The following is a 24,803-nucleotide window of genomic DNA, read 5'->3' as shown; positions in this document are numbered from 1 at the left end:
AGAGTGTTTAAAGAATATATACTGTATGTTGTAGTCATACTGTCCATTTGTTTGTGTGTGCTTGTCTGTGCATTAGCTGCTAGCCTTGACCATCCAGCAAGAGAAGCCAGAATTGGAGACTGAAAAAACGAGACTGCTACAACAAGAGGAAGACAAAAAGATACAACTGGCACAGTTGGAAGAATCGCTGTTAGAGGTACACATGCAGACTGTTAGAACCATAGGAGAGGGGAAATTCCCCTTCCGGACTAGTGATTTCCAGAACTTGTTGTGGGGGCAGTGATAGATTACCCCTGCCATTTGTACCTGCAAAAATACATTTAATTACCCATGTGATCAAAACGCTCCTTTACTCAATATACTGTATAATCATGAGACAATGTTGAGGAAATCAGTGTGCAACTCTCTTTTCTCCCAATTTGGAATCCTCACTTACCCCTGCACTGAACATCTTATTTATTGGTCCCACTGTTGGTCTGACGAGGTTACCGTTGACACGATGAGACAATGTATGCAGACCAAGCAGGGGGATTTGCTAGTGTTGCAACAAGGGTGGGATCTGTCATGGGTTTCCCTTCTGTGAATACTGCCAGATGTGTTTGATGGAGCACTCAGCCAAGGTGGGAACACCACTGCTGGGGTATTGAACCCATGTCTGTGTGGTGGTGGGGGAGTGCTTCTTCCCTCTACGCCACCAAGCCCTCTTATTCACCCTACACTAGCTGTTGTTAATAACTATACTTTTAGTGCCAGGTTTATTTGTGGACATTTTAACCTTAAACAATGAGAAGCTGTTTTAGAACGTTATGGTGAATCAAAGCATATGTAGATGGGACCTTTATGTGCCTTTAAGGTGAGAACACACCGGGCGCGTTGGGTGTGGTGGCGGCGTTGAAAAATCCTATTTTTGCATTGGGAACCATTGGTTTAGGCGCGAGGATCCGTTGGCCACGGCAAAGCGGCGCTTTGGGCGCTTTGGAAGCGTTACCAAAGCGTCAACGCGCCAGCAAAGCGTCAACGTGCCATGAAAAAAGATGAAAAAATTGAACTTTCAACGCTCCGTTGCGTGACGTTTAGCCGCGTTGGCCAATCAGCGGTGAGCTTGACCCGACGTCACAGACATCGGCTCGGTGGGAGGACAACACAGAGGCTGAGAAACACCACCGAGTAGGAAATGTATTTGCGGCTGGCTGGTGATATGAAGCCGCTCGGGGTAGAAGACGTGGGGAAAGTGAGCCAGGAGAATGGGCTTCCTGGTTAATTCAGTGAAGATGTGTGGCTGTGCTTAAGCCGATAAACCAAGTTAGCACCAGTCGGATAGCGTTAGCTAACTCACCCGGCTGTTTGCGGCCACCACCTCCATATAATGAACCCAAACATAAGTCCGGGGAACTTTCACAACGAGTACAGCGAAGCACCGGTGTTTATGCCTATATCTACGCCAGCCACGGTCCCGTCACAGCCAGGTAATGTAGGCTACTTGCCCTTATTTTCTACTGCCCTGCGCACAATGCTGCTGTAAATGTGTTTGGCATGGTGCTGCCTTGCTGTTTGTGTTCATTTCCGAGTGGCGTGAATCTTCAATGCTGTTTTAAGGCTATTTGTTCCATTCACTTGCTGTTTATTTGTCTTTTGGCACAATTGTTGGCCGTGTTGTTGTTGTTTTTGTGCGGACATGAACGCTGTTGTGTCGGGTCGGGTCTGATCGCAGCCATGGTTGATTAGGGGAATAAATATATCGGGGGGGAGACTAGCTGCGTAGGGTTGGACGCGTTGAACCATTTTTGACACAAAATGACCAAGCGCCAGATCGGGCGCGTTGGTCGCTTTGGCCCAAAGCGCCAACGCGCCCGGTGTGTTCTCACCTTTAGTGGTTTGAGAACTAGGTCTCCTCTGTAGGGGAGAATGGGGTAAGTAGGCACACTTTTTACTCTAGTGAGAATTGCTCATCACCAAAACATCTGTCAATAGCCATTCCTACATTAAATTGAAGCGTAAGGTGTTGGCTAGAAATGTGTGTCTCTCTTTTTTTCCAACTTATTGTAATGAAGAAGTAATTTACCATCAAAGACACTCTGACACATTGTGACAACCAACCCCATCAAGGGGTCGGTTGTCACACACTATGGGGTTGTTTGTCACAATGTTATCTTAATGGGAAAAATCTTAAAAAGAAGGCAAGGAGGCAGAACCAAATTTGAATGTTTAATTGCATTGTCAAGTTGACAAATAGGCCTACATAACGTTCTGTAGCCTTGGCAGCTGGTCTAGTTTGGGATGCACTGGGTTGTTTTGATTTTGTTGCCCTTTTTTCTTTTGCTTGCTAGCTGCCTTTTCCTGCTCTATTCCTTCCTTCTCTGGGGTGTCAGTGAGGATACAGCTTGACAATTTATTTCGTTATTGGGTTCCTTTTCTGGCTGCAGCCTTGAGATAACATGTGACAACCAACCCCCCAAAAAATTTGACGACCAACCCCAACTTGAATTTCTTGCTAGCATCAAGGTCAACAACCATCTGACAACTAATTAGCTTGCTAACCACAATCTAAACTATAGTTTACCCTTCACACTTTCTGAGGGTAACAAGTGTTTTGTTATAAACCCATTGTGTAAAAGCCTAGAAGAAAAATACTGAGAAGCAAAATATTTTGAATTTGACATGAAAAACACAAAACATCCTCTCACCTGAAATGCAGCTGTCTTCCTCCAAGGAAGTCTATGTATGTGACCTCTGATCCCAATTCTGGACCTTTTTTATATCAACATTTCAGAGCTAGCGCGCTCTGGTGACGAGATATAACGAATGTGACATCCAACCCATGTGACAAATTACCCCGTTCTCCCCTACCTGCAAAAAGATGGAAAACACAACCAATGCAAAATTGTCTCCCTTCGAATGTTACATTTTTTTGACTGTGAGTTTGGAGTTAAATGCCTAACTTGTATGGATAACATTTCTTTAAACTTATTACATTTTTTTTGATTGCTAAACCACAGTGGGCACAACTGGAGCGACATGTGCAAAACTCTAACAACAGTATGCAGAGCAGCGGTTAATTCGGACCAAACTGTAGCTCGTTTTTCATTGCTTAAACACAATTTTCAAAACTCTACACACCTATCTCATGGCTTAACCACAGCCTGCACAACACTGTGGTTTTCCAGCACTTTTTGCAAATGCTAACACACTGCTGCCACAACTGTAAGCCACACATTCAAAACATACATAGATGCCTAACACTGCAGATTGCAATTTCAACTGAAACACTAAGATGTCTTGTTTTAGACTTGTTAGTGAACATATATACAGTATAAAGGGAAAGCTCAAAAATATATTTTTTTTGGGAAATGGACCAATGAAGACAGGTTGTTGGAGGGAGAAGAGTGGCAGTGAGAGTGTGGATGTGTGGAGGAAGACCCATATGTATGAAATACAGTAAGGGCTACACTGATAGACCCTGTTGTGAATCATGGTCTCTCATTGAGAGAGGCAGGGTTGAGAGTGCAACCCAATCTGCAAAAATCGAAAGTTGCATCTGTAATACGAAGTTTCCAGCAAACAAACAGCTTAGAGTTGCATCCTTACATTAAATGACAACATTACAGGAATTGATTTCTGTATTATAGAATATTTACACAGAAAAATACAACATTTGGAAATGTTTTCAATACAATATACAAAATGTGTATCTATTGAAGCAAAATTCTGATTTTCATTTATTTTTGTTTTGCTAAAAAAACTGGTATGTTATAAAATAAACAATTACATGTGAAATAATTTCCCCCTTTCATCAAAGAAAATATTATGTAATTTGTGTGAAATAACTCAAATTATTAAAACTGTAAAGATTAAAAGTTTGTAATTTATGTATTGGGGTTTGATGCTAGTGTTTGTACTCTGAGCATGTTCTGAGTGACAGTGTGTGTTATCTCAATGAGGCTGGTTCATAGTGTTTGCTGCACTGAACCTGTTTTGCAGGTGAAGTGAACTGTTCAGCTCCAGTGAATGTTGGTAGTGCAGACTGTAGTTAGAGTTTTGCATATTGAGCTACAGTTGTGCCCACTGTGGGTTAGCAATCGAAAAAAACTGTAATGCACTTTAATTTAAAGAAATGTGAAGGCAAGTTTCATCTCACATCCTATGTAATGATAGAGTGAAGCCAAAACATCAAGCTGATGGTTACTGTCCAAACACTTAATGGTGCTCCCTGTACTCCCAGGCAAAAACATACTGTATATCCTTTCACAATAAAACACACAGTGGATGGTGTTTTTTGTGCACACTATCAAAGGGAAATATGGACACGCACACACACACACACACACACACACACACACACACAAATAGTGCCAAGAGCAGGATGTCAGTGCTCAGCGGTACAAGACATGTAATTATTCTAGAATAGTGCGAGTATATTCGACCCGACATTTCCATGCTCCAATGCTTTCTCATCTATTTTATTTGAATACATTTTATCAGCTCGTTTCAGAGAACAGATTCCACAGGATGAAGTGGGCGTGTCATTGCACTCAGTGAGAGCTTAAAAAGAAACTTTCAAATTCTAAAAGAACAACTCTCTCTCCTGCGACTTCTATTTCAGCCATTTGAAGGAAACATGACAGCATCTCTTCCTTCTTTTGTATCCCCTCACCACTCCCTCTCCTGTAATTATCAAATACTCTCTTTTTGCCCCTGTCTAACCCCTGCCTTTATCTTTTGTTTGTCCACCTGTCTGTCTCTATTTCCTGTGTCAGACCCTGGCTACAGCTCAGGGAAATATTCTGGAGAACAGGGAGCTGATAGACAGTCTGAACCAGACCAAGGCTAGCAGTGCCCTGATCCAGGAGTCACTACTGGAATCACACAGGCTGCAGGCATCCCTGGACCAGGTACTGTACAGCTGGACACACACACACACACACACACACACACACACACACACACACACACACACACACACACACACACACACACACACACACACACACACACAATCTGAACAATTAAAAACATATTGTTTACTGCCTACCTCAATGCAGCACTTTGTAAGTAGTGTCATTTTTGAAAGCTGTATTGATCTTAATGGCTCACATGCTGGCAGTTGCAGATACAAATTAACAATCTGTGTTACCACTACACTGTAGTGTAATGCTATACTCTTCCGTTGTACTGAAATGGGAGGAAGATAGAAATAGAGAGCTACATAGTACGATACTGACAGGTGCTTATAATCTATGGTGAATGGACTGCATGGTCATCCTCCAGGGCGCAGTGTTACACCAGAACCGTTTTTATACTTTTCTCACGGTTGTTTTCATTCATCTCTCCAATGTTTCTGTCTTTGTTATACCCACCTCCCTGTTTTTTCATCAAATTTCATGTCTTGTCACACCTCATGCTGTCTATCCTAATTTCTTGTTCTGTCTCCTTCCATCCTGAGTGAAATAAAAAAATTATTCCACTTTTCTCCTTATCCACCCAAGTATGAACCTCTTTCCCTTCCATCCATCCATTGGTGGTATTTACTTAACTCTTTAAAACATATGTGGTTCCTTTTGAAATGGTTCTTGGTTTATTCTTGTTTTCATCCCCCTTTCTCTCTGCCCACTCCTTTTCTCATTGTTTTTTATTTTAGGAACGGGATGCCTACCTGCCTCTTGCAGAGAGCGCCAGCAAGATGTACTTTGTTATCACAGACCTGTCGAAGATCAACAACATGTACCGCTTCAGCCTTGCTGCTTTCCTGCGCCTCTTCCAAAGGGCTCTTCAGGCCAAAAAGGTGAGTGTGTATTATACAACTCGTGTAGAACCTCCATTTCCATCCAGCACATCTTTCCTTTGAACATCAATCCAACAACTTCATGCAGCTAGACTAGACTAATGAATAAATCATTCAAATGATAAACAAAAATGCTAATATGCACACACCGGCCAGACACACACTGCAGTTTGACAGTCGCTTGGTATAAAAGGTTACACAACTTGACATCAGCCTCCTGCACACAGTACATCTGGCTGAGTCTCTATGTTAGCTGGCTCCCCAGTAGGGGGAGGCATTTTGAATTGAGACCTGTTGAGACCAATTGTTCTCCCTGCATTTTATTGAAGACAGACTAAAATGGCAATGTTACTCTTAAATCTGCATTACGTGTCATTACTGCGCTTCTGTTTGCATATTTGCTAAAATACTTTGTCACAAGTTATGAGTTTGTAGAGCTCACACTCATGAGGCTATGCATTTATATTAACCCAGGGGCAAAGGTTGCCAAACAGCAGAGCTTCATTTAAGATGGGCTTTGTTTTTAGGCCAAGATGAAAACTGTAGTGATTTTCCCAATACGACAAATTGTAGAAAAAAAAGGTAAAAAGAAGAACTGAAAAGCGAGGTTATAACCCAAATGCATAGAATGGTAATAATGCATAGTCCTAATTATTTAATTTTGTTTTAGTGTGATACAAGCTGATTATTATATGGAAATGGACCACGGTTTGTGCATGTATAAAATTAATGGTAAACAGACTTATTCACTTCCTGGTGAATAGTTTGAAGATACAATTTAAGTGTTTGTAAAATACATAAGGCTACAGTCTGGAAATAGGGAAACAACTAGCCTGGCTCTTTCTTGCGGTAAAATATAAACAGCTCAAAAGCTCACCCAACAAATACATTATATCTTGATTAATTTGTACAAAGGCAAAGTGTGAAAATTATTTTTTTCGATCGCTAAACTACAGTGGGCACAACTGTAGCTCAATGTGCAAAACTCTAACTACAGTCTGCACTACCAACAGTCATTGGAGCTGAACACTTCACTTCACCTGCAAAACAGGTTCAGTGCAGCAAACACTATGAACCAGCCTCATTGAGATAACACACACTGTCACTCAGAACCTGCTCAGAGTACAAACACTAGCATCAAACCCCAATACATAAATTACAAACTTTTAATCTTTACAGTTTTAATAATTTGAGTTATTTCACACAAATTACATAATATTTTCTTTGATGAAAGGGGGAAATTATTTCACATGTAATTGTTTATTTTATAACATACCAGTTTTTTTAGGAAAACAAAAATAAATGAAAATCAGAAGTTTGCTTCAATAGATACACATTTTGTGTATTTTATTGAAAACATTTCCAAATGTAGTATTTATCTGTGTAAATATTCTATAATTGTAATACAGAAATCAATTCCTGTAATGTTGTCATTTACTGTAAGGAAAGGCAACTCTAAGCTGTTTGTTTCCTGGAAAATTCATATTACAACTTTAGATTTTTGCAGATTGGGTTGCACTCTCAACCCTGCCTCTCTCAATGCGAGACCATGATTCACAACAGGGTCTATCAATGTTGCCCTTACTGTATTTCATCAGACATTACAGCTCTATGTCTTATGTCTTCCTCAACACATCCACACTCTCACTGCCACTCTTCTCCCTCCAACAACCTGTCTTCCTTGGTCCATTTCCAAAAAAATATATATTTTTGAGCTTTCCCTTTATACTGTATATACAGTATGTTCACTAACAAGTCTAAAACAAGACATCTTAGTGTTTCAGTTGAAATTGCAATCCGCAGTATTTGAAAGGCATTCATTCTGTTTTTGAATGTGTGGTTTACAGTTGTGGCAGCAGTGTGTTAGCATTTGAAAAAAGTGCTGGAAATCCACATTGTTTTGCAGGCTGTGGTTAAGCCATGAGATAGGTGTGTAGAGTTTTGAAAATTGTGTTTAAGTAATGAAAAACGAGCTACAGTTTGGTCCGAATGAACCGCTGCTCTGCATACTGTTGTTAGAGTTTTGCACTTGTCGTTCCAGTTGTGCCCACTGTTTAGCAATCGTAAAAAACTGTAAAATGACCCATTTTACGGGGTTGTGAGTGGTTCTTGGACAGACACAGTAACTTCCAAGAGTCTCCACTGGTTGCCTGGAAACTGCTCCGAGGCACGAGTTAGTCCAGAACATTACCCTCCGTAATGTACTATAACTATTACAATTCTCTTTCTAGGATTGGCTGGATACAAATAAAAAGCCATCCATGATGGTGGGGTTGGCTTTGAAAGTGAAAATAAAAACAGTGTTCATCCTGATGTTCCCTGCTATAACGCCTTTCAGATGACGCATGAAACTGTGACGATGCAATAACGTATGAAATTTACCTAATGCAGCTTGATGGATCTTTGTTTGCGTTCTTCTATGGTGTGTATTTATTTACTTGTGCATCTAGAGGAACAGTGGCAAGTTATTGTTATTCGTTAATTTTCCCAAGATATAGACATAAAATCATATAATCCATAAAAACGCTGTTTTGCCTTGTATCACTTAAATTAGATCATTTTTTAAATATTTATATTTCAGTTTAGGCCAGCTTGATGTATTTCAGCTCATTTTTGTTTTCAGCGAGTGTCTATCAATCTGACCTGTGCAGCTGGAAAGTATCATGGGCTGTCTATCGCACTGCTGTTGTCCATCTGAGACCTAACCACTGTCTGATAACCCAGAGTACACATACACACGCAGGCACGCAAGGTTGAGTGATTGAACACTAATTCCCCAAATCCTTTGTGGGTTGTTAAAGCCAGTGCTGTCATCCAAGAATGTCACCAGGCAGCAGCTGGTCACCACTGTTACATGTTAATGTGTGTGTGTATAGGTAGGTAGGCTTGTGGACACATTCAGTGAGTGTGGTCAGAATACTCGATTTGTGTCCTCTCGCTCCCTGTGTGTCTCTTGGTCGTTTGTTGTGTTGAATGAGAGAGTTTAATTTGCCATGAGCTGCAGATGGTACTCCAGATCTGGAATACAATTTTGAACCTCTCGTGTCTAACATAACACACTGACCCTATCTGCTCACGCAAATACACACAAACCAATTAGCAGACTTAGCAGACACACAGACTATGCTCTGACACATCCACAACTGGCTCACTTGCTCGTACTTAACACAAGGAACACAAGGTTTTTACAAGGAATAAGTGCTTGCAGAAAAACCTTAAACAGATATTCAGGCAGGAGAAACAGAATGACAGACATGCTGAATAGGGGAAATAGGACAGAAAGAGAGAAATCCATCTGGAATATGTTTCTTTTTTCCCCTTCCACTTATCTGACATGCTCTGTATGAGTCTGAATCTCAAGCTCTAATTATTGTTTCACTTGTACTACTGGATTTGTCTTCCTCTTCCTATTTCAACCTTGTGTATCTAAGGGAGGGTTCTATTTGATACTGTTGTGCATTCGCTGACAGTTTGACTGCTGTCCTTTCCTAGCTTAAAAGATACTTACGGGGAATCATCTTCCACCAACACTGTAGTGCTTCAAGTCTTATGTCTCTGTTTTCATTTGTATATAAGAGAGAAAACACAGTGGACATGTCTGAAGGAAAATAAGGAGGATACAGGTCTAATCTATGTCCCTCACACATTCAGGTTACCCTGGTGTTACAGAAAGAGAGAACACTTCTGAATACAAGCACAGCTAACGTTTTCAATTTCATGGCTGCTCACACACCTAGCACATATTAGCTAGAATATCAAGATCATTAACACAGAGAAACTTTTGCTGTGTAAAATTGATTAAGACTGAAAAAAATGTTTTTTTGAGTATATCCCTCATACCTCATCTCACTATGCCAATTGCCACTTCACTTTTTATCCTTTTCCCTGTCTGATTATTGGCATTTATGTAATTGCATTTGTGCATTTTAGGAAGTGGATAATACCGAAGCCAGGATTGCTGCTTTGGAGGCCAGTTTGAAGAATATGGTGTATGAGTACGTCTGCCGGTCACTTTTCAAGGTAATGCAGAAATCGAATAAATTGTTTTTGAGTATCTCTAGAAATTCCTGACATCACTCCATTGATTTATGTATAGCTGATAAGTGGGTAATGACAGTAAGTTAGGCCCAGCTTCAGATAAGTTATTCAAATTATATCAAAATGCAAGTTTAAGCTGACAGGATAAAAGTATTAGCTTAAATATTTTGTAACAAGGTTGGTTTGTTTTTAGCAGATACAATTAAATCTTTGTTATTTTGGATGTATAACATTTAGACCAAATGCACAATAATATAAACCCATACATTCACACATACAGTCAAACCTCTGCAACTATCGTAACATGGCAATGAAGTCTCAACTATTAACCAACAGAGCAATTATTGCATCGATCGGGCAGTGATTGGTAAATGTAATTTATTTGTCTTTTTGTGTGTGTGTGTGTGTGTGTGTGTGTGTGTGTGTGTGTGTGTGTGTGTGTGTGTGTGTGTGTGTGTGTGTGTGTGCGTGTGTTGCTTTTATGGTAGTGGAAGAATCAGGGATTGCTGTTATATGGTGACCAGGTCTATAGGCTATCAACCACACACACACAAGCACACACACACACCGAACAGAGCTGCAGCCCAATTATTATCAGAGAGGAAACATTGGACTACATTATCAGCGCTCCTGTCAACACCCTCAAGGGGGAGAGGAGAGGAGAGGAGGGAGAAAGAGTCCAATGAAAAGATAACGGTGGATAAAGAGTGAGAGAGGACAACAAATGAGGAAAGCATAATGGGAGAAAAAAAGAGAAGAATCATTTGAGAGGAGAAGGGAATTAAGATTAGCAAAATTCATGATCTTTGGAAAAACCACTCAGTGTTTTTGGAATATCTGTATTTGTTTATGGCAGTGGTGGGCACTGATCATATTCTGTTTTTGTGTTACATTCCACTATAAACTCAATTTATTCAGCTTAATAAGGTATTGACTGAACATGGCTAAACACACCAAAGCTGTAATAAAGAATCTCTACCAAGTATTGATTGTTGAACCTCCCATGAGAAAAGATTGTTTTTTATTTATCTTTTTCTTATGGATGTATACCTTTTAAACATATGCCATTTGATTTAGGATGAGATGTTTTATATTTGAAAGATTGAATATAATCGACTTTAATCCATATGAAAATGACACACTATAGCTTAAATATACAATATAAACCAAACTTTATATAATAAAAATTACAATATCTACAGACTATTAGGCTACAGGTAGAGATGTGCCATGAAGGTTTTCTGAAGATTTGGAATAGGTAGAATTATTTTAGTAATTATTTTACATTTGTTCAGTTGTAACCAGATGCTGGATTAGTTAACCTCATTTCTTGCATCTTGATAAGTGGCTGTTTCTTTTCTTCCCCATTAAACTCGACCTGCAGATATAGAAGAAAGGAAGACAGGCAAAAAGAGAAAGTTTGTAGGAAGGCTACAACTGCCAGTGTAGTTCAGAATTACACTGGCAGTTGGCACTTCAAGAACTGTTCTTGAACCCTTGGGGGCTTTTGCTGTCACTGTCAGTGTGCAGGAACCCTTTACAAGCACTTTGGTTAGGCAGACTAAGGGGCACTTTACACGGTGAAAACGTGACAGTTTTCCAGTTTTTGGTTTAAAAAAAAACCCCGTTCAGACACAATTTATCTGACATCTTCACCCGTACACATGTTTTCAGAGGAAACGGGCCGAAATCGCTGTAGTAGCAGTGTAGCAGCCATGCCAAGCCAATAGTCAGCGGTGACACAGCCTAGTAGATAGCTCTTCCGGTACAATTTGATGCATAAAACCTTACTGTAACCGAAAATTAATGCCACTAACGTTCATAAAGCGGTTGGTGTAAGCTTGGGGTTACAACTATTGTAAAAGACAAGCTTTCTGTCCTCTTATTTCACCGCATTGAACTCGTAAAAACAGAAGACTTGCTGATAGTGAAGGGGCTTCGTGAGCGGATACCTTCCTGCTAAGGCCAGGACACACCGGCCAGATAATCGCCGTCGTAGTGTCGGTAGGGAGTCGGGACACAAATCTGTTTGGTGTGTGCCGTGACGTCGGCAGACGTAGAGGTCGTCGGGCTTGTTTTGCGCCGATTGAACATGTTCAATCGGCGGCCGACCGTCTTTCATTTGGAGCAATTTGATTGGTGGAGGGCTAGCGAATCAGTGAAGCCCGGAAGTGAGGCGGGTAGCACAAACAGCTAACAACAGCTAGCCATCGTTTTAATGTGTTTGTTCGTTTCGTTTTGCGAGTACTCACATGCATTTGGGGCGGCAGTGGCGAAGTGGGTAGGGAGTTCGCCTCTGGTGTGCGGGGTCGGAGGTTCGATCCCCCGTCTCCCCGCCACATGTCGAAGTGTCCCTGGGCAAGACACTGAACCCCGAATTGCTCCCAATAGTTAGCTTAGTTAGCTTAGCACCCTAGTGCTAAGCCTACCCTGCGTGGTAGCTGCTGCTATCGGTGTATGAATGTGTGTGTGACTGGGTGAATGTGTACAAAAAACAATGTAAAGCGCTTTGAGTCTGTGATAAACGGAGATATAGCGCTATACAAGTCCATTTACCATTTACCATTTACCATCAACCCTTGTTGACTGCTCGACACCATGCTCGACACTCGCTGCTAAAAATTGTGCTCTTATGGTCCATAAATATAAATACGTATTTCTATCTATGTTTATGCTCTAGAGATCTGTCCCATCATTTCCGGCTTTCGTATTTTTTCGGGCTACAATACAGATTAGCGCCGCCTGCTGTTGTGGAGACAGAGCGTACGGAAAATAAGCAGTCGTCTCGGTGTGTTTTTTGGCCGCGACGGAAAGACTGGAGCTTCCTGAAACGGCGACTCCAGGGGCCTATCCAAAAAGTCCAATCTCCTAACCTATAAGCCTCCTTTCCTATGCCTTAACCCCTACACGTCATCGGGGTTAAGGAGAGATGAAAGGTGCTTCCTATCGAACATAGGAAAGGACAGCGCTGTTTCAAATGAATTCGACTCCACTTTTCCTAACCGACGTCATTGCGCGACGGCGAGTATTGCTGACGTGAGTCACTAGCGTGAAACTACACTATAGCCTATTCTCCGAAAATTGACCACAACAAGCGCTCGTTTGATCCATGCGTTCTTTTCATATTGATTTTAATCAGGTTGTCGCCAACAGAGTGAGAATCACTCCCATATATCCCAATTCACATGTGGAATAAAAAGAGGCTACACTTGTGTTGATGTTGAAATGAACTGCCCCCAGTAACTTCATTAAATGTGAAGTTGGTATTTTATTTTCTTATGGTGTAAATTATGTGCTACGAAAATAACTATTATGATGTTGGTCTTTTATGAGTTCTTTATTATCTTTAGCCTGTGTTTGTGTGTGTGTGGGGGGGGGGGGGTATTTTGTTTTAGCCGAGTTAAATCTTCCTCTCTTCTCCTCTCCTCTCTTCTGTTTTACCTCTCGTTCGTATTCGTGTAGAGTCGGTAAACTCCGGCGGTGGCCTGTTGCTTTAAATCTTGCCGCCGTAAAGGATTATGGGATACCACTATCTCCTTTCCTTTAGCATAGGTTGGTCAGGAGTAACCTATGCTAAAGGAGGGTTAAAGGATGAATCGAGGCTCCTTTCCTATGCCTTTCCTAAGCATTTGGAGAATTCGGATCACCTATCCGCCGAGTACTTCCGGTTCATCTCGATAGGAAAGGAAATTTCCTATGCAAAAAAAAGTTTTCGGATAGGCCCCAGTTTTTGGGTAGTCGGAACGTGTCGGACTGGTGTGTCCTGGCCTTTAGGCGTACTTCAAAATAAAAGTCAACTCACGTGTGTCCAGTGAAATGCTATTAATGTTTAGCCAGTGAAATGCTTTTACTGTGAAGCCTTAATGCTCCTTTTGTTGAACAGTAGCCTAACTTAACCGCTGCACACTGATAGTGTTTTTAATGTAGAGAGAGCCGTGTCCCTGGCATATAGAAGTGACACACGTTTATTTAGCTAGAAAAACAGGCAGAGCACAAATCTTTCCCCAGCCAAAGTGGCGGGTGGTCTCAATAACCTACTGCGGTAATCGCTTGGACTACATTGGCGAGTGTTAGCCTATATTTTAGCCCTGCACATCACTCTCCGCTGATCACAGTGATGGTGCCGTGGAGACACCGTTCATGTTGTCTTCTAACTTTATAACTCGCTTGTGTTGTGGGTATTTTGACAGCAAATGTTATAGACTACGCATGTGTGAGGGTGGAGCCGTGACGTCAGCGTTATCAGGGGAAATGGTTTCGGTGTTTACAGGAAACCAAAACCGTTAAGTTTTCCAAAAAATCCTCCCTGGGAGGTGATCTCAAAAACCTGCGGTTTCATGCCTGCGTTTGCTGTTTTCCTGTAAATGATATAGTGCAACCGCGGGAATTTTTCCGCGTTTGCACCGTGTCGTGTAAAGTGCCCCTAAGCTGCATATCATACAATGGGAATAGGTTTGTGTATTTACCTTGTCTGGAAAAGATGCTAACACTTTGTGTTCTAGCATGACTTTCTTTGGGGCACTTTACACGGTGAAAACGTGACAGTTTTCCAGTTTTTGGTTTAAAAAAAAAAAACCCGTTCAGACACAATTTATCTGACATCTTCACCCGTACACATGTTTTCAGAGGAAACGGAATATTGTAAAAGACAAGCTTTCTGTCCTCTTATTTCACCGCATTGAACTCGTAAAAACAGAAGACTTGCTGATAGTGAAGGGGCTTCGTGAGCGGATACCTTCCTGTTAGGCGTACTTCAAAATAAAAGTCAACTCACGTGTGTCCAGTGAAATGCTATTAATGTTTAGCCAGTGAAATGCTTTTACTGTGAAGCCGTAGCCTTCGTGTTTCGTGTTGTCGTGTAAAGTGCCCCTTTGTTTGAAGTTCGATTTGAGGCTCAGTCTCTCACTCACTTCTTCTTCTGTCTCAGGCCGACCAGTTGATGTTTGCTATGCACTTTGTGAAAGGCATGCACCCTGAACTCTTCCAGGAGAATGTGAGTATCTTTGTGGATTCAGCAGCTGCATTTTTAGGATTCATCATAATTGATATTTAGGTTTCTTCAGTACTGATTTAAGTGACAAATGAAATTTAGAAATTTAATTTTTCAACCTGCCAAATGTTAACACTACTTTTTGCTGTAGGAATGGGATGTCTTCACTGGGTCCATTGTAGGAGAAATGTTTAAGAAAGAGGTAAGAGTGCGGCTTTTTCTGGGGAACTAAAAACTTCTACTTTTGAGATTATGATTCCACCAACATGTTATTTCTGTCCTTGACTTACACCTCTCCTTTCTCTGCAGGAGTTCCCCTCTTGGATTGACCAGGAGAGGCAAGGAGCAGTCGGCATCTTCAAAGTAAACACAGTGACATACATACTAGTGTACAGTACATAAACGTACACAGGCAACACAAAATATGTACTTTATTACACCATTTACTGCACAGAATAATGCTTAATAATGTAAAGAGTAGGGCTGTCAAACGATTACAATTTTAATCAGATTAATCACAGGATTCTGTGGATTAATCACGATTAATCACGATTCATTTTACCATTCGAAATATGCCCAAAAAATTCGAATTTTCTCTGTATATTGTTGTACGAACGGAAAGATAAAGGACAGAAGGTGGATATGTACATTTAAAATTAGAATTTTTATTAATTGAAAATCCAAATTATGGTTTTAATACTAAAAATTAATTTAAATCAAACTAAAATATATACCTACCACACCATAATTCAATTGGTCTGTCTCTATATGTATTTGGGCAAATATAGGCTATATCAGTAGTTTTCAAACTGGGGCGCGGGGTCATGGCAGGGGGGGCGCGGATGAATATGATTTTTTTTTTTTTTTTTTTTTTATATTAAGATCACGGCATAGCTGGACAAGAGTTCTTCATGCATTCATTATATTACAGAGAAATAGGTCTCGTTATAGAAAAAGAGCACCAAGAGGACCCTGCATACATTTTTTATTTTAAATTTATATTTTTATGGAAAATCCATGTGTCTTTCTTCAATAGCTTCTAATTCATCAAACCCAGTGTCTCCAAATTATTTTTTCACACAAAATTCCTCATATTTTCCTCTCAAAGTGCACCAGATTCATGCATTTCACTTTAAAAGGGTGAAAAAAAATCTCACGGGGGGGCATACCCTCGGGCCCCCCTAGGAGGGTCTGGCTCTCCGCTGGCTACTATTTTCCTCCAGCAGGACATTGGAGGCACTAGCGAAAAAACACTGGGTGTGTGAACAGTCTGTCTGCCTATCTTTCTCACTCCGCTGCACACTCAGCCACTACCATTAAAGGAAGCCGGATTAAAACACTGGATTAAGATGTTAAAATGTATTAAAAAATGTGTTTAAAAATGCACACATTTTTTTAGAATGTTTCAAAAATATGTTTACATCCGTAAAATAATTAAAATATCTTTCAAAACACAGGGATTTAGAAAAAAAAAATGTGGGGGGGGGGGGGGGCAGTTGATTTTATATACTATCTATGCCCCCGATACAGACGTGACTGTTAGCAGTTGAAAACACGGCATGGGCTAGCGTGCTGTGATGTTTGGCTGCGCGCAGCTACTGATCCTGGGTCAGCCGCAACGTTTGAGTGGCTGTAGTACAGAGCCGGTAGCCTGGCTCCGCCCGCCTACCTACATCCGGCCAAATTTCATTTTACCTTCAGTAGTCAGTCTGGTGATTGGGCGTATTATTGGGATCCTGCGCGAACAGATTTCTGTGTGTCCAATCAGCGAGTGGCTGAGAACGATGACGTTGAAGTCGCGCTCCAGTTTCAGTTGAATGCTGCGTTCCTTTATACTCGGAAGAAGGAGATTTCCGACTAGGTAGTTCCGAGTTCCGACCTGTCTGTGTTCCAGTGCATCTACTCGCGAAAGTATGGATGCCGACAACCTCTCTCGTCCAATTAACTAAACGTTAGGCTCTAACAAGTTACCGTTGCCAGGTACCGGTAGATCCATAGACCACAATATAGTGAAGTCGGAAATTTCCGAGTTCCCTGTCCAACTGGAACGCACCGCCAGAAGCCGGCTCATGACACATGTGACGACCAAACGTTATGCAATTGGTTGGCTAATCCAGAGTGGCACTGGGCAGATCCAATAGTTTTAAACTTCAACAGACACCCGCCTCCAAGTGAGTGAACGTTTGCCAATTACAGCACTTCCAGACCTTCTGTACAAATGAAATGAAGTACGATGGTCTGGTTGGACCAGGCTACAGAGCCGGTGGGATGCACGGGGCGGATCATTCTGCACATGCGTTAATTGCGATAAAAAAAGAAATTAATCACCCTGCGTTAACATGATAATTTTGACAGCCCTAGTAAAGAGTTATTTTGACATTTAGATATTTTATCCAGCCAGTAAAAGAATAGAATATCAGTAAAGCAGTCCTTTACTGAGCTTAATATTGGACCCCTTTATCTAAAGATTTTTTTTCTTGAAGTGTCTTTCACCCTTTTAACTTTTGCCATCTGTCTTTCACAGGCTACATTCCCAGCCCTCTACCAGTCCCTGTGTTTGAGTGACTCAGACCTTTGGCTGTCCTTCTCGCGGAGCTCACAGTGTGAACAGGAAATCCCATCCTCAATTGCCAAGAAGATTACTCCCTTCCATCAGGTCAGCTTTCAATCAAAAACTCAGAACTCATTTTATCTGCTAAAAGGAGCAGCTTTTTATAACAAAAATCTACACACACTTTACATTTCTACGTATTTGTTACCACTGCGAAGCAAGTTGTGTTTTATCCTCAGTTTGTTTGATTGTTTCTCTTTTAGTAAGCAGAGTAATCTTCAGATAGCTCCAAAGTGACCATTTGTGAAGCACATTTCATCTTTTTAACTGTGATGCATACCGACAATCTTCCCTGGATTTGTTGGTTCATTATGATTTTTTTGTTTGCTAACTTTGAATGTTGTGCAATAAATATTTTGATTAACAGTTTTAAGTATTTTTAAATATGCAATACCATTTTGTTAGATTTTTTTTTTTTTGCCAAATTCCTTTATGTGTGACCTGTATAACATTAGAAGGAAAAACACATTGGGCATTTGCCAAAAATGTAATAGCAGTTAGTTTGTCTGTTGATGGTGCCACATAAATTCATAAATTAACCAGTTTAAATGATGGTGACTGACAGAAATCGCCCTCATGTAAAAAAATAAAAATAAAATTACTACCATACAGAAGTTCTCCAAAAGCTGTTAGCGATATTGTCCCTAACTAAATTTATTTTGGTATAAATCCAAATCTAGATAGGGATTAAACCCTTTCTTTCCAGAATACATTTAGGGAATATGGCTGCCTTGTCCTTAATCTATCTATAATTTTGCCTTCCTGATGTTCCTTACTGTATGTTGAGCATGTTAGCATATTCTTTACATGCAACGTCTATTGCATGTCTGCTTGTCCTGGGAGAGGATCCTTCCACAGCTGCTCTTCATGAGCTTCCTTCCACTTGTTCTCCTTCTTTTGTTTTGAGGACGTTTTCCTTATTCAAATGTCTAAGTGTAGAGGGCGTTGTATGCTGTACACATCGTGATGCCCCTTGAGCCAAATTTGTGATTTGTGATTGGCCAATATAAATAAAATTGACTAACCTTGACTTGGCAGAGGTGTGTGCTCTTAAAATCCTTTCCCTTTATTATGGTTGTAATGGCAGCTTGAAATCTATTGTCTTTTCTTACACTATTACGTAGTAGACAACGTGATGACAATAGAAATTCAATACTTTGGTTGTGTCTTTAAGCACATCCGCAGTTATTACATTTTGAGATATGAATATATGAAATATGATGTAACTTATCTAATTTCAAAGCATGAACAAAACAGAAGCCACTTATGACTAAAGTCAAGTACGCACACTGGACTGACTCTCATAGCCACTGTGAATTTGACAATGGGTAGGAATCCAAATTTCTTATATATATATATTTTTTTTTTTCAAAACTTTTTTCTCCTTGCTCTCCTCAGCTGTTATTAGTTCAGGCAGTCAGACCAGACCGACTGCAGAGTGCCATGGCAGCATTTGCCACACAGGCCCTGGGTAAGTTATCCATATTACTGGCTTTCATTTTAATTTTTTTCATGTATTATTATTTCAATCAATGTTAAGTTAAGCTCCCTACAACTCCTCAACTTGTGGACCAGAGAACACAGTTTCTCTTCTTTCCTTTTATTCTTTCTCACTTGGTCAGATCAATACTCTAAAAATTAGTATCACATTAGTGAAAATAAACGTATCACTTCTTGTGTACACTTAGATTAGACTAGTAAGAGGGTAAACAGACCAAAAAATATATTGGCTAAAATGATAAACTGAAGCTGTTTTTATCACAAAGCAGGACAAGTATGCTGTGCTATAGTGAAACACGTTGGTGTTTGTTCCGAAAATGTTCAGTAAGTCTTTGCCCTATTGAATTTTGAGACTGATTTCCCTGAATAATGAGCAGTACACACAATGAAAGAGTAGATCCTCCTTTATACCCTTTGATTAACTACATCACCTTTACCCTGATTCAGCTATTTGGCTAAATGCTTTGTTTTTCACAAACATCTTCTACTTTCACACTCTACTCAAGCAAACTATTCTATTCTGCTTTCATTCAGGATTTTTGAGCCATTCTTTATCCTTCATGTGTCTTTCAAGCCCTGTAAGAATTCCACTATCCTTGAGAAAATGCCATGCACACACACACACACACACACACACACACACACACAGCCACACCTCTCGTTATTCTCTTATGTAATTGTATCTACAATACTGACAGACGCACAATACACACACACATACACACGCGCACGCACACACACACACACACACACACACACACAGTTATAACGTGAGAGTGAATGAGCCCATTCATTCGGTCCAAATAATACTAATGATGTTTTGGTTTCTGACTGCACTATCTGGAACACTGCTAATTGGTGTCAAGTAAAATTAATATGCAGGTGTTAATGTGTGTACGTAAGTAATTTGAAGTTGTGTGTGCTGTGTGACAGGAAATTCCAATTGACCTCTGATGTGTTTTTTTTTAGGTTCATACGTTCTGCTTATGTAAGCTGAGCTGTGTATGTTATTTATTTTGTGATCAAGAACATGTACATTAATCTGTCCTTTAATATCAGCATGTCTGTGTGTGTTTTTGACCATTTTGTTAACTTCTTCTTAAAGTTATTATTTAGACAATTTAGCTTGCAAATTAAAAACAATTTTACTTATTAAATAAAGAGTATTTACAAAATAAAACTTTCTGAAACAAATTCACAAGTCACATCAACACACAACCCAAATTTACCAGTATAAAGTTTTCCTCTCTGATCATCTCATTGTAAATATCACATGGTCATCCTAAATTGCTATTTGCTATACAGTTCAATATCGACCTTTTTAACAGCGTACAGTATATAAAGCAACATTTATCACATAACTAAAGGTTACAGTTTTACTCTCTGGTCCTGCGACTACCTCTGTCCATCAAAAAGTTTATCACATACTTAGGGCTGGCCCGAATGGCATTTTTCAGGCTTCGACTATTCGTTGGTTTTTCCGAGCGAATATTCGGATATTCGTTCCAGAAAAAACACACCATCAAACCAACATTAATAATGCCAATGTACTCACTGAAACCGAGTGTGTGAGCCGAGACAGCAAGCTGCGTAGTTTGTTGATGCTTTAATAACTTTCGAACCGTAGTAAAGTCGGAGTCCTTATTTTTACCCTTGGAGGCGAACAGCTGTTTTTCCCATGGGGTTTTTCCGTTCCAAATCAGCTGTCCTCTGCGCCATCGTAACCCGTACAGGAGCTTATCAATTCATCCAGGAACGTGCATCTTTTCGGCGATATATAAATCCATACAAAGATCCAATATTGATAGTCTTTTGTGTCCATATTATATCCATTATTGACCGCCTATTCCCATGATGCAAGCAAGTCACGGTTGGTGATGGCTGAATAGCAGTGCTGAATGTAAACAAACAGCTGAGCTAAGCTAACGTTAGCATTACGCCAAGCATTACATTTCCTTCCGAAATCGCGCTAATGTTATGGTAGCCTATAGAGTTATTAGGAACACACTCTCACAACTCTCTCTCCCTCCTGCGCTTGGTGCCGCTTTTAGTTTGCCTCACTCTGGTAACATCACGTTGCCTACTACAGCTGATATCACCGGTTGCGCTTTGAAAGGGCAGCGACCAACTAGGTCAAAGTTCAAATACTTCGATAATATATTTTAAATGAACGTCTAATTTGTATTTTACAATTGTTTTATAACTTGTGTATCCAAATATTATTTGCTGACAAAATATACTTGAATATGAATTTGAAAAAGACTGAATTGAGCTCCGAATACTAATATAGTGCTCCAGTGATATTGAGTCATACATCAATCATGTTGTGGTGGGGTTTAAAATGGAGTTTAAGCCATGAATTGAACAGTTTCAATTTATATGCAAAACTTAACTTTTGACAGAATGTACATTTTCATTTATCTGTCCCATTGGGATTTGTCTTATGATTGATATGAAAATGTAACTGCCACATGGGGGTTGCCTAAATTGAAAAAGCAATGGACAAAATGATCTTCACTCAATGACACATTTTTCCGCTTGTTTCCCGGCTATCGTCTATATGACGCCGTTTTTATCATTAAATGGAACTGCGTAGTTGACATGGAATACAGTGTGTATGTGGAACTCCTGTTTTGAACGTCCCTTTATTCCCAATATACTTCAATCTCGCCTATGTTAACTCAACGGTAGATGGTTCATTGTCACAAGCACTGATTGTACCTGCGTCACATGAGGATTCTGTTCAGTTCTTTGTTCTTCTGCATCAAGCTGTTTTTTATTGTCGTGCACACGTATTGGCACTTTACCTTTAACAAAGTGACTAGCACATTGTTTGGTGTTGTCATCTCACTTGAAAACACTGAGGCTGTCAGAGCTCTTCTCACATTTTAGAGTTGGTCCATACCAATTCACTTTTGGATCAGTATTGACAATGAAAACTATTAACTAAACAATGTTCACTCAACATCCATTCATTTACTTATTTTGCAGCTTTCGTCCACATCACAGGGTCTTCATTTTTCAAATAGACCAGAATTGCTTAATTGACTTTGAACTCATGTTTAGAACTTTCCATAATCCCCAACATACTTTTCGCCTTTGTTAATTAAATGTTCTGAGGTTCATTGTCAGAAGCTGACTGATGCACTGCTTGTAACGGCCACTTTTTTTTTTTTTTCTTCTGCACCAGCTGTTTTTTAGTGTCATACAAACTTACTTGACCTTTAACAAAGTGACGAGCACATTGTTTGGTGGTGTCATCACACTTTAAAACACCTGCCCCGTGTGAGGATTGAACTCACGACCTTCAGATTATAGATTCAGCTAATTCAGAACGCTGCTGCTCGAGTCCTCACTAGGACCAAAAAAGTAGACCACATTACCCCAGTTCTGAGGTCTTTACACTGGCTTCCAGTCACTCAAAGAATTGATTTCAAAATACTGATGTTGGTTTATAAAGCACTAAATGGTTTAGGGCCAAAATACATTACTGATATGCTGATACGTTATGAACCGTCCAGAGCCCTTAGGTCGTCTGGGACAGGTCTACTTACAGTCCCTAGAGTTAGGACTAAACAAGGAGAAGCAGCTTTTAGTTATTATGCACCAAAAATCTGGAACAAACTCCCAGAGAACTTGAAGTCTGCTGCAACCCTCAGTTCTTTTAAATCGAGTCTGAAGACTTTTCTGTTTCCATTTTAACCTGCAATTTTCATTTTATTTGCTTTTAAATGTTTTTAAATCGAGTTTTCATTTTATTTGCTTCTTTCATTCGCTTTTAAATGTTTTATAATATGTTTTATGTATTCTAATCTTGCCCCTGTAAAGCACTTTGAGTGGCCTTGTGTCTGAATTGTGCTATATAAATAAACTTGCCTTGCCTTGCCTTGCCTTATGATTATGACGCGCTGCCTACTGCGCCAAGGAAATAGCTTGTTTGTCGCACAATTCTACCACTTTATCCTCGCCGCACGGTGGTTCGACTCCAGCGTCACCCAAAGATAATTTCAATTCAGACTTATCAAACAACACCGGAATCGATGATTATACTTTATAATTACGAATAATTCGCAAAACAAACATTACTGTTATTCATAATAAGCACCTTAATCCATTCTATTCAAATGCTTTTACGTTTGCCTACCGATCCCTTATGTCTCGTTCCTCGTTGCCGGTCGTCGCTGTGCTCACTAATGAAACTAAACCATGCCGGTGTATTTAGTGCCCGTTTTATTAAAGCATTAAGAGGCCATGTTAACAGTGATTATGGAGACGTTAATATCACTGTAAAACATGGCGTCTAAGTGATCAGCTTCATTATAAATGCTGTCCAAGCAATAATAATTAATACTGTCTGTTGTGCTTTATTTGTTATGCATGGTAATACGATCGCATTTTGTGCTCTGTATTTAAATTCCATACCATTTTGATTATGAAAAGCATTGACAATTATTAGGAAATAATTCATCACCATTGTGATTAATAAGCTGGCATTATGATAAAGGGTATATGACTTGATGCAGAGATCTGAAATATGTTTTGTAACTTCAAGCTCCCCAGAGGTATATTGTATTTGAATAAACAACATTTGTATCGAGTCATATTAATACAACTTTATTATAAATAAGTAAAAAAACAGCACAATCAGCAGGTGTTCATTGTTGCAAATGAAAACACACACACACACACACACACACAGTTGTTTTCTATTGTCATGTAAACTTATCAGCACTTTAACTTTAACAAAGGCAGTGCGTTTACATGCAGACTCATAATCAGGTAAATAAACAAATGAGACTTTAACAGGACTTGTAAAATGCATGTAAACACCTTTATCCGATCTACTTCGCACACACATCGGCACATTAACGGACAAGCGAAGTCGGATAAGAACACCTAGATAACTTGTTCATAGTCGGCATTCTACCTGCATGTATACAGGATCGCATATCGGAGTTTGCATTCTGCGCTTGATCGAGAATATCTGCCGGGTATTTCACGAGTAAGTGGAAAGAGACAACGTAATAAATAGTAGGGTTGTTGCCGTAAAGGAACCGGACGTGGCTCTATAACCACTTGTTGAAAGGGCTACAGCGCCACCTAGCGTAGCAGAGTCTGCCATGCTCCGGCCATTTATCCGATTCTCTGAAAGACCATGTATACTCAGACAAGTGACGCGGTCCATTCGAGAGGCAACATCGGTTTTTGACTTAATCCTATCTAGCTGTCCCATGGAAATGCACTGAGTTACAAGCACATTGTTTGTTGTCATCACACTTTAAAACACCTGCCCCGTGTGAGGATTGAACTCACGACCTTCAGATTATGAGACTGACGCGCTGCCTACTGCGCTAACGAGGCTCATAAAAATTCTATTTTTTGATTCTGAAGACGGTACACATTGTGTATTTCTCATTTAACCTAAACGTCTGCCTACTGCACCAACAACAAAGTTAGAGCCTTTCTCACAAATTGACAGTGTGACGGCCACAGGGTTGCCTTGAGGTATTACAATACCTCAAGGCAACCCTGTGGCCGTCACAACAGTTACAGTATATCTCGGTAGGCGTTAAACTTGAGATGTTAACATTTAAAAAAAAAGTCTTGCCCATTTTTCCTTTAGAGTTGACGTGAGTTTGAGCTAACAAGGCATAAAAAACCATATATTGAGAGTGAGACTGTGAAGAGTGTTCAATGACTGTTGAGTTCCTTGTGTTATTTAAATGTCTGCCTAATCTACCAATGAGGCTGTCAGAGCTCTTCTCACATTTTAAAGTTGGTCCATACCCATTCGCCTTTGGATCAGTATTGACAATGGAAACAATTAACTAAACAATGTTCACTCAACATCCACTCATTTACTAATTTTGCAGCTTTCTTCCACA

At 40.0% G+C, this 24,803-nt stretch overlaps 1 protein-coding gene across 1 annotated transcript in view; it reads left to right on the top strand.

Annotated features, from left to right (window-relative positions):
* The window catches only part of dync2h1 (dynein cytoplasmic 2 heavy chain 1), a 130,862-nt gene that overhangs the window by 65,251 nt on the left and 40,808 nt on the right, over positions 1-24,803 (top strand). Inside the window, exons 73-81 of the mRNA XM_080025000.1 lie at positions 77-196; positions 4,755-4,889; positions 5,636-5,779; positions 9,710-9,799; positions 14,745-14,810; positions 14,959-15,009; positions 15,117-15,170; positions 17,332-17,463; positions 18,817-18,889. Coding sequence (XP_079881126.1) covers positions 77-196; positions 4,755-4,889; positions 5,636-5,779; positions 9,710-9,799; positions 14,745-14,810; positions 14,959-15,009; positions 15,117-15,170; positions 17,332-17,463; positions 18,817-18,889 — 865 coding nt within the window. The remainder of the gene's footprint in view (positions 1-76; positions 197-4,754; positions 4,890-5,635; positions 5,780-9,709; positions 9,800-14,744; positions 14,811-14,958; positions 15,010-15,116; positions 15,171-17,331; positions 17,464-18,816; positions 18,890-24,803) is intronic.

This window comes from Ammodytes marinus, assembly GCF_949987685.1.
Source record: "Ammodytes marinus genome assembly, chromosome: 3".
Classification (NCBI taxonomy): Eukaryota; Metazoa; Chordata; class Actinopteri; order Uranoscopiformes; family Ammodytidae; genus Ammodytes; species Ammodytes marinus.
The sequence above is the reverse complement of the archived record's forward strand: the minus strand, read 5'-3'. Positions and strand labels throughout refer to the sequence as shown.